At 34.3% G+C, this 19090-nt stretch overlaps 2 protein-coding genes across 2 annotated transcripts; both read right to left on the reverse strand.

Moving 5' to 3' along the window:
• Positions 1-818: 818 nt before the first annotated feature.
• Positions 819-1247, reverse strand: LOC137805664 (protein AGENET DOMAIN (AGD)-CONTAINING P1-like). Its single transcript, XM_068605605.1, has one exon. The coding sequence runs from the start codon at positions 1245-1247 to the stop codon at positions 819-821; it is 429 nt and encodes a 142-aa protein (XP_068461706.1).
• A 16120-nt stretch (positions 1248-17367) lies between these two features.
• LOC137805671 (uncharacterized) lies at positions 17368-18557 on the reverse strand. The gene is made up of 6 exons (XM_068605612.1): positions 18453-18557; positions 18209-18376; positions 18026-18130; positions 17880-17949; positions 17710-17805; positions 17368-17412 (listed from the first exon to the last, which is right to left on the reverse strand). The coding sequence occupies exons 1-6, from the start codon at positions 18530-18532 to the stop codon at positions 17368-17370; spliced, it is 564 nt and encodes a 187-aa protein (XP_068461713.1). The 5' UTR covers positions 18533-18557.
• Positions 18558-19090: the final 533 nt, after the last annotated feature.

Genomic DNA, 19090 nt, shown 5'->3' on the forward strand with positions numbered 1-19090 from the left:
CTTTTTATATTTTTTTTAAGGTAAATAAAATAATTGAAAAAATAACAAAAAAACATTATTTAATATAATATTTGATAGATAACCAAAAAATTCTGATAACTAAAAAATATAGAGAAAGGGTCAGTCAATTAATGATTTAGTTTATGCACGTATAATAAATTCTGAATTTATAATCGTGTAGTTGATTTGTAATTTAGTTCTTAAAATTTATTAAATGGATGTTAAATTTGCATTTATTGTTTATTAACTCATTTATTTCGTTGACAGTGAAATCCTTGTCATCATTTTCCTTCATGTGACACTTACCAAACATCCAGTATATACTCATCAAGAGAAAAAAAAGAAAAAAAAGAAAAAAAGAAAAGAAAAGAGGGTAACCAAACTACAAATGAACCATCATTTCCTATTCCTTTCTAATCAACACCAAAAGGTGAGAACACTGTGCATAACTGCATACAACTAACAATTTAACTGATTGTCTTTCTCTAGAAAATTTATTTCCAACAAACCACCAAAATCAGCCCTGGGATCTCCAGGTTCCGACCAATAAAATCTAACACAACCTATAAAAAACGCTATCAAAGACCCAGGATTAAGAAAAATGAAAACAAGAAAAGACAAGAACTGAACTGAGTTTGGAGTTGAAGCAAAAGATTTTATACGACATGACATACGATGTAAGGAAGTGGAATTACAAGTATGAACAACAAAAGGCACAGTGAACATGTTCCATTCTGTTACAAGTTGAAATTAAAACGAACAACACGATACCTATCTACCATTAGTTACGGCAATTCATCAACTGAAACGTGAATTGATCAATTGGAGCGAATCCATTGGCCGTTGAGCCACTCCTGGTGAACCCTAATTGCGGAGGCGGGGTACACGATCTCCTCGTGAGTGGTGGAGAAATAAACATAGTAATGGCGGTTGTCGACCTTGCCGGAGATCTCGCCAACCCACCACCCGTCGTTGTCGAAGGCGTCGACGCGTTGGTAGAGGGCGAAGGAGGAGGTAGCGGTTAGGCGCGGAGGCTTGGGGCGGAGCTCTTTGGGGAAGAGGGTCTCGGTCAGGGGCTGAGACTCGTCGTCCTCGAGCAGCGTGTCGTAGCGGACGATGTAGAGGCCGTTGTCGAGGCGCGACACAACCGTGGCGAGGTAGTAGGAGCCGAGGAAGCCCTCCTCGTTGATGCACACCTCCACCTTGTCGCCGTGGCGGAAATTCACCGTCTTCCGCGGTGGTCGCATTGAAGAAGAAAATGGTTCTTCAAAGTTCTCTTGGTTGAACAGTGTCGTGAGAGCAGAGAAAGTGTTATTTGTTTCTGTTGGATTCTACTAATCCCTCTTCTTATATAGTTCTTCTTATTATGGATGTGTGTGTTTTCTTCTCTTGATTTGTCGAATTGTGGGAGTAAAGTTCAACAGATTTTCTTCTCTTGATTTTCTTTTGATTTTATTCTCTTGATTTTCTTATCTTGATTTTCATCTCTTGATTTTCTTCTCTTGATTTGTCGAATTAGTAAGGAAACATTTATTATGAAACTCAAATAGATATTCTCTGTCAAGTTTTTTTAGACATTTTCTTCGCTCTTCGGTTCTTTCCGTCTTTTAGATAGGCAAAGGGGTGGTATTCTAAAGACACTTTAAGTTAGAGATTATATTTTGGTCATAGTTGTTACAATCATTGTGTCTATTTACAAATTTTCTATGATTTCTTTCGATAAAAAAATCTAATATTTCCTTAAATCTTATTTAGATAATGATCAATCATTTCAATATAATTATTTATTATGAATTTATTTTACTAAAATTTGAAGTGAATCTAACATAATTGTTGACAAGTCGAATGACCAAAATATCAAATGCCTTTTTGGTGTGGAAAGTGGATGCGTTCACTTTACTGTCAACACCCTTTATAATTTCATAAGATAACATTATTAATGTTTTAATTGCTGTTCAATTTTTTGTTTTTGCACTATTTGTTAATAAGACATGCTTTTACCAATAAGATTGTTGTGACATGATTTGAAATGAAGATTTTGAACCTCCTTAATTATGGAGAATCTATTTTTCTTATATCTTGACTGAGGGGTGAGAGGTGAGAGGTTAAGGATAAAATAGTGTAAGTATTTTTTTAATGATAATTATATACAACGTTTTTAACGTTGAAACTGATAACACTCGCCAGCGAAAATATAGCGGCATTGTGATTCAGTGTTTTGCACTTTCTTATTATACTATTTTATTTTAATAAGTTAAAATTTCATATTTATATTAATTTTAATTTCGTATATTTATTTAAATGAAGAGTTATGTACTATTATATTTTATATTTAATGTACACTCTATCATTTTGAATAAAATAATGTTAAAAATTATATAAATTTTAAATTTTCATTAATAAAGGACCAATCGTAATTATATTATAATAAGGAGTCTGTAATTATTTTAAGTGGAAGAGTATTTATGTTTTATTATTTTCTTTATTTTTAAAAATAATTAAAAGTAAATCAATAATATAAAAAAAGGACAAAATAAGTATTTCAAGTTATGACAACTAAAGAAAAACATCTATCTATTTTACTTGGTATTGTTTGTTGGTTCAATCTATTTTACTTGGTATTGTTTGTTGGTTTTATTATGTTTTGCCAGTTGCAAGTTATGTGAATGAATCTGATCAATTTTCAGTGTTGAAATTAATAGGTAGAAATTTCCTTTTCTATGTGTTATATGTTATACTTCCTCTGAGTTTGTTATTTTAGAACACATTTTTTGGATATATTTTACGACTTCTTTATTGATTGATCTTATATTTTTTGTTTCAAATTTATTTTTTCAATAATTTCATGTATTCAAAAGTGATACATGTATATTTTGATATTTACATTCTACAAATGTATGTGCTTTTGTTTGTCAATTTGCTTTTACAACTTTATTGTTTAAATGCTATGTAGTGACTTATTTCAAATATATTGACTTTATATTTCAGGTAGTCAACACTTAAATAAAATTTGACAGTTACAGAAACAAAAATATTTTTATATGTTATTTAGGTGTAGAAAATTTCATACCTATTAATTCAAATTATTATTTTTACATCTAATTTCAACTTTCATTTATTATTAATTACATAAATATCTTATTAATTGCAGGAATGATAGTGTATTTCAAAATTGTATTTTAATTTCTTTTCTTAATATTATAATTGATTTTTTTTAATTTTAATAAATCCATGCGTTTTATGGATAAAGTACTTATATATATATATATATATATGGAGAGAAAAAATACCTTAAATTAAAAAGTATTCATATGAATCTAAAGACTGAGATATATAAGATTTAATTCTCAAAACCTTAGTGCATAAATTATTATCAATATTTATTTTATATTATTTCATCACTGAGGATTCGGTAGCATAAATTTACGCCAACATAAATCTATTTAATTTAATTTGTTTTTTATTTATTTTTAACCTGTTTGTTTCATTAGTATTTTTTTTATATTTTGATTGACTCTTGCAGAAAAATTTAGGATTTTTAAGGAATAAATAATTTTTTAATATAAAAGAGGTATTTTTCTTAAATTACTTTGGAGGTGATAAACATAATTCAATACAAACAATGGATATTTGGGACATTAAAGAATACCAGTTTTTGTAATAACATTAATGGTGATTGGTATACAATTAATTTTTATTGCGGTGTATTTCACCTCAAGAAAACGAGGATTTAGCTGTCAAATATTTGTGTGGGCCAACTGTGGACACAAATATCGTCAGCCAAACAGACGGAAAATCCACGTACCTAATGATTTACTTTTATTTTTTTTAAAAATCCATTTTACTTCGGCTACGGCCCACGCATACTGTAATGTATGCGTCGGCTTGCGTCGATCACGGCCCACGCATGTTTATATTTTAGGTTTTTAAAATTTATTTATTTAAATTTATTTAATGTATAACAGTATAAGAAATATTTTAATATTTAATTCTTTATTGTATTTATTTTAAAATTATTTCTTTAATATTATAATAAATTATTTAATTTTTAAATTTTTAATATAAGTTAGTTAAATTAAATTTATTAAATTAATTAAGTGTTTGATTTAAAATTAATTGAATAAAAGAAAAGACATATTTAAATTATTTAAATGTTATATAAAATAATTTATTATTTTAAAGATTATTTATTTTAAATTTATTTGATTTATATATTGTCATAAATATTTTATTTTTGAAATAATGATATAAATTAGTTAAATTAAATTTATTAAATTGATGAAGTGTTTAATTTTGAAATTATTTAAAAGAAGTTATCTTAAAAAGGTTATAAAGATTTGAAAACATGTAGAAAAATAATAATTGATTAAAAAATAGTAAAAATTTGCTTATTTAAATTTTGTAAATATTATATAAAATATACATAAATTTAAGAATATAAATTCAAGATGAAGTAATTAATTAATGCAAAATGTAATATGTAATATGTATTTAAAAATAGAGAATCAATTTTATGTAAAAATGTTTTATTTGGCTTAAGAAAAAAAAAGGTAGATAAAACTTTTGATTACTAACTTAAATAAATGTAAATGTTATATGTATGCAATGGATGAATGAACTAGGAATTCTATTTTGATATCCATTGTAATTTTAAAGATGTTACTTCTCATAAATGAAACATAAGATCATCTTAAAGAATTAGCGAAAATGTATATGATACAAACATGTTAAGACTAAATACGTGAGTAAGTAACTTATTCTTAATTGTTAGATTGCTAAAATATCCAAAGTGTTCCAAAATTGACTACATGCTTTATAAATGTCATTGTTATAGTTACTGAGTATGATCTCGAAAAGAAATTGATGTTTTCCAACTGAAGCACATAATAATATAGTAAGTTTTAAGTGACGAGATGACACATGCAATATTCCTTATAAGTGTGTTAATACAGCTTTCCAATGTACTAAATAATAGGTCTTTGACATAGTAATTTTAGTAGACTTAGTTCTTAATAAATGTAACATAAATAAGTAAATTTCGACTAGGTGTGATATAGAATGAACTTAAAATCATGGAATAGAGTTCATGATTACATTTTGGATTATAAGTTAATAACCCTAGTCCATTGTCAAGGTAAGAGACTGAACTAAGAAATTCATTTTAAAGACCGAAAGAGAGTATCATAAGCAATTTGAGAAATATGAGTCATTTCGTGATAGTATATAAAATTAACTTAGAATCATGGAATATAGTTGATTATTAGATTTTGGATTAATAAAGTACAATTTTAATTGTAATATTTTTTTAAGTATTCATATCATTTTGAATATTTGAATGGATCAAAGAATTTGTTTAACTATTTGTATTATTTTTGTACTTTGGATGTGTTTGTGGATGTATTGTGAATGATAGTCTGAATGTGATTTGGTTGGTATTTATTTTTTACAAGTAAACAAGTTAGAAAACAAAATAAATTGCTTTTTTTTTCCTTCTCTTTATGCGTCGGCCAAGGCCCACACCAGTTTTTTTTTAACATGCGTCGACTTTTGCATGGGCTAGGCCCATGCAAATTCTGATATATATATATATATATATATATATCTTTTCTTTTTCTTTTTTTTTTCCATTTTCGTCGGCGAAACCCGACGCATAGCGATTCTGCGTGGGTTTGGCCCACGCATAAGCCGCCGCATATGCGTCGCTTGTGCGTCCACTCAGATTATTCGATTTGCATGGGCTTGACCCACACAACGTGCGTCCAACTCGCTGGCACACGCTAGTTGTCATTTGCTTCCAAGGTTTTTTCGTCGGAGCTGTGGCCAACGCATATGCGTCCGTTTTTGGCGTTTTACGTCCGTTTTTTACCCACGCTAAATCCTTGTTTTCTTGTAGTGTTATTTACAAGGACTTTTGTAGCGTTTTTAAATTTTTTTAATATGTTTCTTATTTAACTAATTAAGGATCACGTTCTTAAAATAATTTTTTATAGAAATTATTCTAAAATAAAATTTATTTTATATATTTAAATAATTAAAATTATTTTGTATATAATTGTTCTCGCTTGCTGACTTTGGTCGGACTTGAAAGTGGACTCTGAGTTGAAGCAACTTTGTTGGGTATTATTAAACCGACATGCTAGCGCTTTGTGACGAATGGGGACTCTACCGGTTGATCACACTTCGACTATAAGTCAGTGAGAGCATTCAAACTATAAAATTTATATCAGTCTAGAGTTCTCAGAAAAACTTACCTTTACTCAGGGTCTTAAACCCTTTTATAGACATTCCTTCAACAATTTCATCAACAAGGATATTCCGTTAATGTATACCTTTACTTTTTTAGTACAATGCAACATTATTCCTAACAACTTTTATTTACATTGAAATATATATATGCGTAACTACTTCAGTTATTCACCATGTCGTTTTGTTTTTAATTACCCTTTTAGTATGGACTGTTGAAGACCTGGACCGACCTCATGACACATCATTGGGCACGTTATTCAGCATAGGTCGAGCTAGGAATCTCCCAAATGGGCCTATCTAACCGACCTATTACACTTAAGTGCTTGGGTCGATGACCCGAGCACGTCCGACCAATACACAACCTTTCAGGCTCAAGCAGAGCTTTACGAGGTGAAGAGGCTCTTTTGCACCGACGGTTGAAATGAAATTTCTCTCAGGGGTAGCTGGGGTGCGATTATCGAAACGTCTCATGACAAAACATTTTACCTTACTAAATATGGAGCGTACACGTGGCACTCGCGTCGAAGGTGGGAAAATCCTACCATTTCACCTTCCCTTTTTCGAATATATATTTCTCTTTCTCTCCAAACTCATCACTTGCTCGAGCTTTCTTCCGTTCAAAAAACTTCTCTTTCCTTCTTCGTGCCAACTCACACCGTCGTCTCTCACCGGAAAACCAGGTATGTTTTATCCACTTAATTTCACTGGGTGATTATCATTTATTTTATTGACTTTACCTTAAGAAATGCATCTTAGTATTACATCGATTCGATTCATTCTGTGTGTGCCTTGTCCTGAACTGTGTTCGTATTCTATCTCTGTTTATGCTTTAGTTGTCTTCGAAGATGGATTATAGTTCTACTTATCCCTGGGCAACACAGGAACTTCTTAAAGAGACCTCTGTTTATACCACCCTTTTAAAATTAGAGAGCTTAGGGAATCAGGAAGTTGTCTAAGAAAAAAACATGAAAGTTTAGTGAAAGTAGTAGAGTGTAGGGAAGGAGAGCCCATATGTAATGATAAGTCATCGGATCTTGACGGACTATTTTTCTTTTTCAACGGCACATTTTTCCCTAAGGTCCTACTTCGCCTTCCCTTGTCAATCATAAAAAAAGAGCTATTAACTGAGATCAACGTGGCACATGCCCAACTACATCCCAATAGTTGGGCGTTCATATGAGGTTTCATAATTTTGTGTTCCCAACTCGACATTTCACTGACTGTAGAAGTCTTCCTTTATTTCATCGAACTCAAATATTCTAGTCACCAGTTGTGGGTTTCTTTGAATGATGCCTCTAGGAGAGGTCTGCTTACCCTCTTCCAATCATCTTATAAAAACTTTAAAAATCGTTTCATCAAAGTATGTGCCTCGGCAGGAGATCTGTCCCTACTAGACGGCTTCCCTTTGTACTGGACACCCAATCCTTGGTTCTACAGTGCTCGACGCTTGGAAGACCTGTCCCCAAGGGACTAAGGCATCTGTGAATTGTTGGAAGATCTCAAGATCGTCTTCGACACGCCAACACTTTTGAAAAAGAAATATCTCTGCAGTGCTCTCAAAGCCTATATCGGTATATCTCCCTTCTCGCCCTTGAAAAGAAAACTTACTCTAAGATCTCTAAGTATTTGTTTATTTTTCCAGATAACATGCTTTCTAACATCAGGAAGGTCGAGTTGGCCAAGCGTACCAGAAAAATGAGGGCATCTGCGAGCATGAACAAGGATTCTTTATTGCAAAAGAGGAAAGCTTCAGTTGGTGCTGCTCGGGTCCAATCTGATCAGGACAAGCAGACCACCTCAGGTCTTGTCTTCAAAAGAAAGAGACTAGAGGTAGCTTCTCGTACCGACCATTTACACTCGGATGGTCGAGCCCCTAATCATGAGGTTATAACCATCCAAGAGTGCGAGGCTGAAAGCTCGCAGAAGAAGAGCTTATGGGACCCTGACTTCAACATTCTAGCGCTTGGTGAGTCAATGTTCTTGCTTGGTGAAGATAAGGTTAGACTGATGGAGCATGACGAAGATCACCTTCGTCATGATGTCGAGAAACTCCTCGATCAAGCATTTTCTTTGACTTGCCTAGTCAACGTCAAGGTGAAAGATCGGAAAAGAAGAGATGACCAAAGGATTAAGGAGATATTAAACTTCATCAAGAAGTGGAATGCCTCTGAGCTGAAGTTAACCGTTTGGGTGGATTTCGGCAAGAAGTTGAACGTCTCAAGAATGAAGCTAATAGTTTGGGTGTGGCTTTGGCCGACAAGACCCAAGAGGGACTAAGCTTGGCCGAAGAGAAGAGAAAACTCTCAAACGAGATTGAAGACCTGAAGAAAGAGACGACTCACAAAGAAGAAGATTTTTCCAAGATCACCGACTCTTTTAAAGAGGATGCCACCCAATCCTACCTCGTTGGATTCAAAATTGCTTTGGAGCAGGCAACTGTTGTCCACCCCACCATAGACTTCTCAGATCTAGACTCGAGAAAAACCGTGGTTGATGAAAAGTTAGTGGGGACTCTTAATTCAAACTATTATGGAATGTATCTACTTCTTATCTTTGTTCTTCGAACTTGCTGGACACTGAAATTCTTCACCAATGTTCATTTAGCATTTTGAAACGTAGAAATTATAAACATGTTATTTATTTTGGAACTAAAGGTTTTATGTATAGTGCATGAATGTGTGTCCAAACGCTTTGCCATACAAGATGATTTCACGTTTAAACATAGCGTGACTATCATGGTACTACGTGATTAGCCTATATGGGATTGTAGCGTTTGAACATGGGAAAAGAAAAAATGTTTTGTCAATCGAGCTGACCTCACACCCTGAACATAATAGGGTATTGTTAACTTCGATGAAACTAAATGCAGAAAGCAACAAAACTTTCTCTCAATGAAGAGACTAACCTTTTTTATGATTTACATCCTTCTTGTTGACAAAGCAACCTTCCATTTCATGAGCCAAGCAAAGGGTACACCGTCATGAATTTTCTGGAATATTTTAAGGTCGGGCTTGGTCGGATGATGATCTTCGACTACATTTTCCCACGAGTTGGGTTGTCTTACAGTGTGAGTACTACATCTACTCCAGGTTATCTCACCTTGTAAGGCGCCTACTCGGATAATTGTATCGACTCCGAGCTTGGTCGTCTTGTCATGCGCTATTTCGGGTAATTCATTTGTTTAAACTAATTCATCTCACAGGGCATCTGTACCCGGGTGACTTCATTCGTTTTGAGTTAGGTCGTCTTACCATGTGCCAAATCAGATAATTAATCTGTTCAAACTAATTCATCTCACATGGCGCCTATACTCGAATGACTTCATTCGTTCCGAGTTAGGTCATCTTACCATGTGCCACCTCGGGTTGCTACACAATGTTTCGAGTTAACTTATCTCACACGGCGTCTATACTCGGCATTTGTCCCAAGTCAGGTTGTCTTACAATGCGTCATCTCGGACAACATCACCCGTTTAAATCAATTCAATTTAACTTATTTCACACATCTCTCCAAAGAACAAATTATTATTGGGTGACATCATTTAAAAAAACCCCTTTCGAGGGAAAAATGTGTCACCTCAAACAAAAACATAGTGTTCAAAGGAAAGAAATGAAAATCTAGGCTTCTTAACTGAAATAAAACTTGAGATTTGCCACATTCCACATTCGTGGGATGACTCCTCCATCTAGGGTTTCCAATTTATATGCGCCGCTTCCGAGTACCTCGACCACACATAATGGACCAGTCCACTTCGGAGACAACTTGTTCTCGATCTGATAGGGGTGGGCCTTCCTCATGACCAAGTCGGCAACCTTGAACTGCCGAGGTTTTGTTTGGTCTTGTGCCTCACTTCCACCTTTCTCTTTAAGGCTTCCGAGTTTATACGGGCGTGATCACGTGCCTCTTCCGGCAAATCTAAGTTCATTCTTCCTTCATTGGTTTCTTCAACGACAAATCTTTGGAATCTAGGAGAATTTTCTTGCACTTCCACTAGTATCATGGCATCCAACCCATATACTAAACTGAATGACGTTTTCTTCGTTGTTGATTGTGGGGTGGTGTGATAAGACCACAAAATTCTTGGAATTTATTCTAACCAATTTGTTTTCGCCTTTTCCAGTTTTCTCTTCAGTCCTCTCAGCAGGACCCTGTTGGCCGACTCGGCCTTCCCATTTGCTTGTGGGTGTTCTACCGAGGCAAAGATTTGCTTTATCCCAAGCTCTATGCACAACTTTCCCAATTGTTGGCTTGCAAATTGGGTTCCATTGTTGGATACTAAGGGCCTCGAAATTCCAAAGCGGCATACAATGTTCTTCCATACGAAATGCTGGACTTTGTGAGTAGTTATATGTTCAACCTGTTCAACTTTAATCCACTTAGTAAAGTACTCGATGGCGACGATGTGGTATTTCATCTGGTGTATGGCCAAAGAGAAAGGGCCCAAAATGTCTATCTTTCACGTATGGAAAGGCCATGGGCTGTAAATTGATTACAACTCCTCGGCTGGTGCATGGCACCAATCAGCGTGCTCCTGACATTGTTCGCATTGCTGGACATATTTCCCGCAATCTTCCTTCATCGTCGGCCAATAGTACCTTACTCAAATGATTTTCAACGAGAGGGCTCGTCCACCGATGTGGCTGCCAGAAACACCCTCGTGAAGCTCAGACATTATTCGGGTACATTGGTCTCCAGTTACACAGGTTAGGAGTGGATGAGTATAACCATAACTAAATAGGTTCCCAATTTTCAGGATATAACGACCTGCGTCCCTCTTGATAATTTTGGCCTTTGCGGGCTCGGAGGGAAGTAATCCATCAGCGAGATACCATTTGTAAGGTGTTAGCCAAGTATGTTCAGTTCTAATGTGCATAAACTCAGAATGTTCATCTTCGGGAAGTTCATGAATGGTTATTCTTGGGACTTTGAACGTTTCTTGGATCATCGATCGATGTCTTCTCCCTTGTTTTGGGTTGATCTGCAAGAACTCCAAGTGGTCAACTTTAGATAGCTCCTCTGTGGTTGTCCTAGGCGATTTCAAGGTCTCTTGGATTATCGACCTCTATCGACCTCCTTTTCCCGAGCTAGCCAACTTAGACAACAGGTTCGCTCGAGAATTTTGTTCTCTGGGACATGAACAAGGTCAGATGCAGAGAAAGCTGCTATTAGGATCTTGACATACCTGAGGTATGAGGCTAGTTGTGGGTCATTTGCCTGATACTCGCCTGTGACTTGCTCTATTACGAGCAGTGAGTCACTTTTCGCCAACAAGCGTTGAACTCCCAACTCCTTTGCCAACAACATTTCTGCTATCAAGGCCTCGTACTCAACTTGGTTGTTCCTCGCCTTAAATGCTAATTTAGTAGTCTGCTCGATTAAAATCCCATTTGGTCCTTCTAAAATGACTCTAGCTCTGCTCCCTTCCCTTGTAGGTTGGCAGACCCATCCACCGGAAGGACCCATCGAAAATCATTAGGGTCAAACTGAAAGTCCTTGGATGAAAGCTCTACCATGAAACCTGCATATACCTGGCCTTTAATTGGCCCTCGTGGTTCGTACTGTATGTCAAACTCAGACAATTTAACCGTCCAACGAACCATCCAACCTGCAATGTTAGGCTTTTGCAGAACCTTACGGATGGGCAGGTCGGTCATTATAATCATAGTGAAGCTTTGAAAGTAATGACGAAGTCACTGAGTTGTGAACACCACAGCTAGATCATCTTTTTCGATAGCTTGATACCAAACCTCTATTCCTTGTAGAACCTGGATTTTAGTACTTCTTATGCTCTTGCAAAATAACCGAGCTGGTAGCTCGATCTGTTATTGAAAAATATAGACGAATAGGAATTCCCAGAGTCGGTTTACCTAGAACTGGAAGACTAACTAGGTATTCCTTTAGTTTGAAAAAAGCCTTTTCACATTCATTAGTCCATGCGAAACGATTATTCTTCTTAAGGCATTGGAAATAAGGATACCCTTTATCTTCACTGGCTGATAAGAAACAAGACAGGACGACCATGCGCTCGATTAACTGTTGCACTTCCTTCATATTAGCCAGACATCTCATTTCTATGATCGTCGTACATTTATCCAGGTTCGTCTCTATACCTCTCTCAATTAACAAGAAACCGAGAAATTTTCTACTTCAACTCCAAACACACATTTATCAGGATTTAGCTTCAGATTGTACCTTACTATTGTGGCGAGTAGGTCCTCTAGGTCAGTAACATGCTGTTCTTCCCTCTCTAAGGTGATGATACAAACCAAGTAGCTATGAAGATGACCAAGGAAGCAAAGGACAAAGCACATGGGGAGTAGTCATCTCAGCAAACAATTCAAGACCCCACCAAGAATCTTATGGACCCAACCAGAGAAGATGGGCATAAACCAGAGCACCAACTATTCTTCCTTCTAGTCTTCTTCAAAGATATAATATGTTGTAAATAATTTGGGTTCACTTGAGGGGTCCAAATAGTATAATAAGCTAGAGTAGGTCCATATAGCATAAATAGGAGATGTAGTTATCAAATTGGGCCTATGTGAGTCCTTTAGGGTAAGAAGCTTAACCTACCTTCTAGAATGTAGGATGATGGTGCGACATTGACCAATGTCAATACCCTAGCCGCACCATATTTACTCCCAATCCTAAATGGTAGAATTAGCGACTCATATTCTAGCACCTTCTATTCTCCCAATTAGTTACAAACCACTTAAGGATGTTTTCCTCTCAATTTGGCACACTAGGGTTAAACCTCTACCCCCCTATTTAACATAATTTGCTAGGGTTTGGCGACTTCCTACGTCACACAGATGGGCTTCTTGATAAAACATAAAACTAGCCCAATTTTTCTGATGCATTCTCGCTTGAGCGAGAAAGGCATCAGTTTCTGAAAACGTCACTGGAGCATTCTCGCTCAAGCGAGAATGAACTTGGTTGAGCGAGATACTACGGTGCTGAGTTGGAATTTTTTGCTCTTTTTATGCGTTCCAGGCCTTCCAACTTTCTCCGTTTAGCTTATATCATTCCTCTTTAGTCCAAATTTCCATTCTTCCCTAGAAACATGAAATTAACACCAAATTTGGGAATAAAATGCTCTTATTGAATTAAAGATCATAAAAATGTAAAAAGGTATAAATTCATAAATTAAGGGTTATTTTATATTTATTTTAACAATTAGTACTCATAATTGCCTATATTTTAATATGAAATATTACTAAAATTAGGCACTTATCACTCTCCCTAACTTAGAATCTTGCTTTCCCTCAAACAAAGTAAATGAATATATTTGAATTTAAATAGCAAACAACTTAATTCACTAAACAACAAATCAAATTAGAAATTTATGATGCTTTCAAATTAAAATATAGAAAAATATAGATACAATCAACATCTAGGATCAAATCAAAACAATAAAATGACAATTCATTAAGGAATTACTTCTCATATGCTCACAGGCAAGTGTTTCTCTCTATTTTCACTGAATCATAACAAATCACAGTTGTTTTTCATTTCATCTTCCTATCACAAACATATTAGAAACATGAATCTTGAGGTCTTTTCCATGGTTGTAATGAGGTTGGGCTTCCAAAAATATTGGGTTTTCAGATAAAAAAATGCACATCTTAAAGAAGAAGAACATACCTACAATCCAATTATAGAGAACATATATGTTATCTAATCACCATTTTCTTTTGAGATAACATTTTCCATCATTTTATATTTTTTTTCTTATTCATGATTTTCAACATGAACTTTGTTTTTCAATCAATAGGAATAAATTCTTCATATTTTATACTTTTTGAGATTTCAATAATCAGAACCAACCATTTCCTTTTCTATATGTATTACATCTACGTTCTTCGTCCTTAAACATGCTAAAGGGTAGGAAAATATATCATTAAAGGTTAGGGTGCAATAATAACAAAAATTCTTGGCCCAAAGGGGATATAAAAAAATGAAATTCTAATAAGATAAAGGTTGGCTATTTGGCCTTGGGTTCCTAATTAACACAAATGCCTCAGTCATCTTCATGCTCTTTTATGATGTAACAATAAATAAAAATTAAGCAACCACAACTATTAATTCATTAGTAAAAACTCTCAAAACCGTTTAAGGTTCACACATTCACTTGGTTTAATTGGTCTCAAATATCCCAATTTGTCTGAAGCATTCTCGCCTAAGCGAGAAAGGCGTCAGTTTCCAAAAACGTCACTGGAGCATTCTCGCTGCTCACTTGAGTGAGATACTCTGCTACTGAGTAGGACTTTTTTTTGCTCTTTTTGTGCGTTTCGGGCCTTCCAACTCTCTTCTTTTAGCTTATATTATTCCTCTTTAGTCCCAAAAATCATTCTTCCCTAGAAACCTGAAATTAACATCAAAATTGGGAATAAAATGCTCTTATTCAATTAAAGATCATAAAAAATGTATAAATGTATAAATTCATAAATTAATGGTTATTTTATATTTATTTTAGCAATTAATACTCATAAGTGCCTATATTTTAATATGAAATATTACTGAAATTAGGCACTTATCAACACCCTTCCAGCAAAAATGGTTGGTCAAACTCATGGAGTTTGATTTTTCTATTGAATTCGAACAAGGTCATACAGATGTGGCTGCGGATGCTTTATCTAGAAAGATATCATGGAAAACATGGCTCTCACTACCCTTACTCCTAACACTGACTTGATGGAAAAAATTACATTGTCATGGCCACAAGACATTCTCTTACAACAAATCATACGGGATATACAATTTATGGCATCCACTTATAGACATTATACATGGCACCAAGGGATTATGCGTAGAAAAGGACGATTGGTGGTGGGAAAAGATGCAGTTTTGAAGAGAGACATTATTCTTTGGTTACATTCTACTGTTGTTGATGGCCATTCAGGTAGAGATACTACTCTAAAAAAACTGCAAGCTATCTTTTATTGGAAAGGAATGACAAAAAATGTCAAATCTTTTGTTATGCGGTGTGAACTTTTTTAATAGTGTAAATATGATACAATTGTGTCTCCAGGACTACTGCAACCTTTACCTATACCTGGAAGAATTTGGCAACATATTACAATGTATTTTATAGAAGGAATGCCTTCTTCACATGGTAAAAATGTCATTTATGTGGTTGTGGATAGGCTTAGAAAATCAACCCACTTTATGTCTTTAAGCCATCCTTACTACTGAAGTAGCCCAATCTTTTCTTGTCAATGTGTTTAAACTGCATGGTTTTCCTGACTCTACTACAAGTGATAGAGATGCAGTTTTTGTGAGTCAATTTCATGCAGCTTCATCTTCCTTTCCATTCTAAAATTCATAATGTGTTTCATGTTTCACAACTCAAATGACATGTGGGGGAAGCGATGACAGCGACTTCAATTCCTGAAGATGGGCTGAATATAAGAGAACCATAACTAATTCTGGATCGCATGACAGTTAAAAGAAAAAATAGAGTGGTGACTAAAGTCCTTTCCAAATGGAAGCACTAATTGCCTAAAGATGCTACTAGGGAATTCTTTTATGACTTTAAGAAGAAATTTTCATATTTTCATTCTTGAGGACAAGGATTTTGTAAAAGGGAAGGATTTGTTACAGGACAAAGATATAGTTCTATAACAAAGCTATAGTTACTCTATTTTTCTGTTTTTTCTGTTGTAGTGAGATGTATAATTAGCTTTATAAAGGCTGTTGTGAGATTAGTTAAGGGATCTAGAGAAAAGTCAATTGTAATTCTTGTTATCTTTCTCTAATCTCAATACATTCATTATTTGGAATTCCCTTTTTTTTTCCAATTCTTCGAGTTTCCCTAATTTCCTAAAATTTCCTACATCAGCGTAGGAAGCAAAAGCTCATGCTATTTCATGGTTTCTAATTTGATTTTAGTTCTTCACAATTAAAATAAAAAAGTCTAATGAAAAAGACTCCTAAAACACAAAGAACAATATGACTTAAGCAAAAGGTAATGGAAAATTTAAAAGACAAAATTAAAAAGCGGAATTTAAATTGTTTAATGAATATAAAGAGAAAATTGTAATTGACAAGGAATTGTAAAAGTAGAATTGAAAGGTGCTGGAAACTAAAGACAAAATTGAAAGGTGCTAAAAAAAATAATGGTAGAATTGAAAGGTGTTGAAATTGTAAAGCATATATCAATTCAGAAAAATTTAAGCACAATTAAACCATGCTCTGATAGCACATGATGTGAGTTGATTTTAGGATTGCACATTTTTAGAGGTTTTTACTTGGATTATGAGTTTTGATTTAGCAAGATATGGTGAGACTCATTGAAGATTTTCATTGGACACGAATTTAACCAAGTGGTTATTAAGTAAGTGTGAAGGTTCTTTTCAAAAGAGAAAAAACAAAAACACAATTAAGATGATGATGATAATGAACACATAATTAAAATAAGGCAAAGGAAAATAATTGGCCGAATGTAAAAGGAAGATAAAATGAGACAACAAAGGGAGCAAAATAATGGCAGAAGAAGAAAGGAAAGAAGGAAAGAGATAAAAAAGCTTATGGAGAATTGAGTTGCCACTTAAAGAACACTTTGATCAAGATAAGACTCATAAGAAATTTCGGAAACACTCAGGAGTTCTCACTGATAGAGTTTCTTTACTCAAAATTCAATGTGTCATTACAAGAGGCAAGACACTCTATTTATAGATATGAGTGCCTTGGAGAAAAATAATGATACTCTAGTCCATGCCCAAGTGTTCTTCTCTTAAGGATCTTCTTATGGATGGAGGGGTCACTAGTGCAGAAATGTAAAATAAATGCGGCTATTTTACATTTACAAATGCGGTCATAGAACCGCATTTGATCAACACGCATTCGTAAATCGGGCATATACAAATGCGGTCATAGAACCGCATTTATAAATTAGATTTACAAATGCGGTTACTTAAAATAATCACATTTGTATATTATTCTGAATGAGGGATGAGGGTTAGGGGTTTAGGATTTACGAATGCGGTCTTGGTAAAAACCGCATTCATAAATCACATTTACAAATGCGGTCTTGGTAAATGACCGCATTTGTAAATAGGGAATTCACATTTACAAATGCGGTCTTGGTAAATGACCGCATTTGTAAATAGTGTTTTTTTTTTAAAGTGCAGTTTGTATTGTGCATAAACCATATAAATTAATAACCTGCATAATGATCAAACCCAACCAGAAAAATACAGAAATATAGTAATCAATTGAAATCATCAAAATGTACATTTACAAGTAATCAAATTACATATAATAAAACCACTATTGTTTACCTATGCTAGAGTTATAAAAATTTATGAAATATGTGGACCAAGAATCTCTAACATATGAAATGCCTTCCTCATTCATTGGTGTTTCTTCTGTGAATAACTGCATTGCAAAGTTGACATAAATTGGTTTTTAGATATATATATATGTTTAAGAATTATAAAAATGATTTAACATATATAGTACCTCTTTCCAACCCGTTTTAACACCTAGCCTTATAATGGTAATCATCCATTGCATAATGTAATAGCCACACTCATAGCTTCCTGGTTGTTTATTACACTATAATTCAATAAAAAGTAATATGTTAGAATATTGATAAACAATGTTAATAGAGAAAGAAAAAAATTACAAACCTTTATTCTTATCCAGTTCAAATTATTTGAAATTGATCGACCTTTTAGGATGTTATATCCACGCCATGAACTAGTTAATACAAAAAACCTCGTAAGTAGATGGTTAATTAGTAACATATACAAAGTTCAGTTTATAATGTACTTACGTATCAATGATATCCTTAAAGTTTGTGGGAATCTTCTTGTGTAGGGAACAAAACCACACAGCAGTCTTATCAACCATTGATAAGACAAGTAACTGCCAATGATGCCTATATCATCAATGAAAAGAGTTAGTAAATATTTAAAACATGAAATAATAATAATTGATGACATATAATTAAACTTACTCATTAATATAAGGGCATAAATAAATTTGTTTTCCCTCTTTTTCCAGGGTGTTAGTGATGTATGCTTGAGTCTCAGATGAGTTTGGTCCAACGGGATTAGTATATGCAGGATCTAAGAATCCATACATATTTTCCTTCCCCTCAGTGATACAGACTCTATGCAAAAACCTACAAGTTTTTAGTTAAAGCATAATCAATAATAATTTAACATAAAGTAAATTGAATAATAGGTAAAGATACTTACATCATAAAAAATTGAATTATACTTATATTCAGCTCCTGTTTCCCAGATATAAATTCTGATAAATCTGTGTTGTAAATCATCAGTGGCAGTTCAGTGTTTATTTGAAAAAATGTATTATCCCACGGAACTGGAAAAGGTTCATTGCCAATCTGACTAGCAATGAGATGTAAGGAAGCTATAGGATCGTCAACTGAAACCTCACGCTTCTTTTCCGGACTTGGTGGTTGAAAAGGTTTCTACAAGATAAACAACATTTGTATTAAATTAAATGTAATATATAAATATAAATAAAAAATAATATAATGAAATTAAATTATTACATGAGGTTCGGGCATAGATCGAATGAACTCTCTGGGTCAGGCAACGAATGTCTGAAATGCATCGGCCACAGTGGTTACCTCATCTGAAGGTAGTGGAACACGAGCATCAGGAAATCGTACTTTTTCAACTGTTACCTTCGCCACATCAGGGGAGTGAGGAACGTTATGTAAGGTGGTGGCGTTGTTATAGACTTTTCCAAGTGCCACCACCCGAGGAAGTTTGCCGCCCACTACCAGTAGCTCACAATCCTCCGTCTGCCCATTGATATCATCCCCTGTTGGAGGAGCCGCACAACTCCCCTTTGTGCTCTTGGGAGT

The sequence above is a fragment of the Phaseolus vulgaris genome, chromosome 11 (assembly GCF_000499845.2).
Source record: "Phaseolus vulgaris cultivar G19833 chromosome 11, P. vulgaris v2.0, whole genome shotgun sequence".
NCBI classification, from domain to species: Eukaryota; Viridiplantae; Streptophyta; class Magnoliopsida; order Fabales; family Fabaceae; genus Phaseolus; species Phaseolus vulgaris.

Excerpts from the sequence above, each read along its gene's own strand:
- LOC137805664 (XM_068605605.1), bottom strand. The coding sequence starts at position 1,247 with ATGCGACCACCGCGGAAGACGGTGAATTTCCGCCACGGCGACAAGGTG.
- LOC137805671 (XM_068605612.1), bottom strand. The coding sequence starts at position 18,532 with ATGATTTACAACACAGATTTATCAGAATTTATATCTGGGAAACAGGAG. Across the intron at positions 17,950-18,025 it reads TTTAAGGATATCATTGATAC|TTCATGGCGTGGATATAACA; the intron begins GTAAGTACATTA and ends TGTATTAACTAG. Across the intron at positions 17,413-17,709 it reads TTAAAACGGGTTGGAAAGAG|GTTATTAATTTATATGGTTT; the intron begins GTACTATATATG and ends ATCATTATGCAG.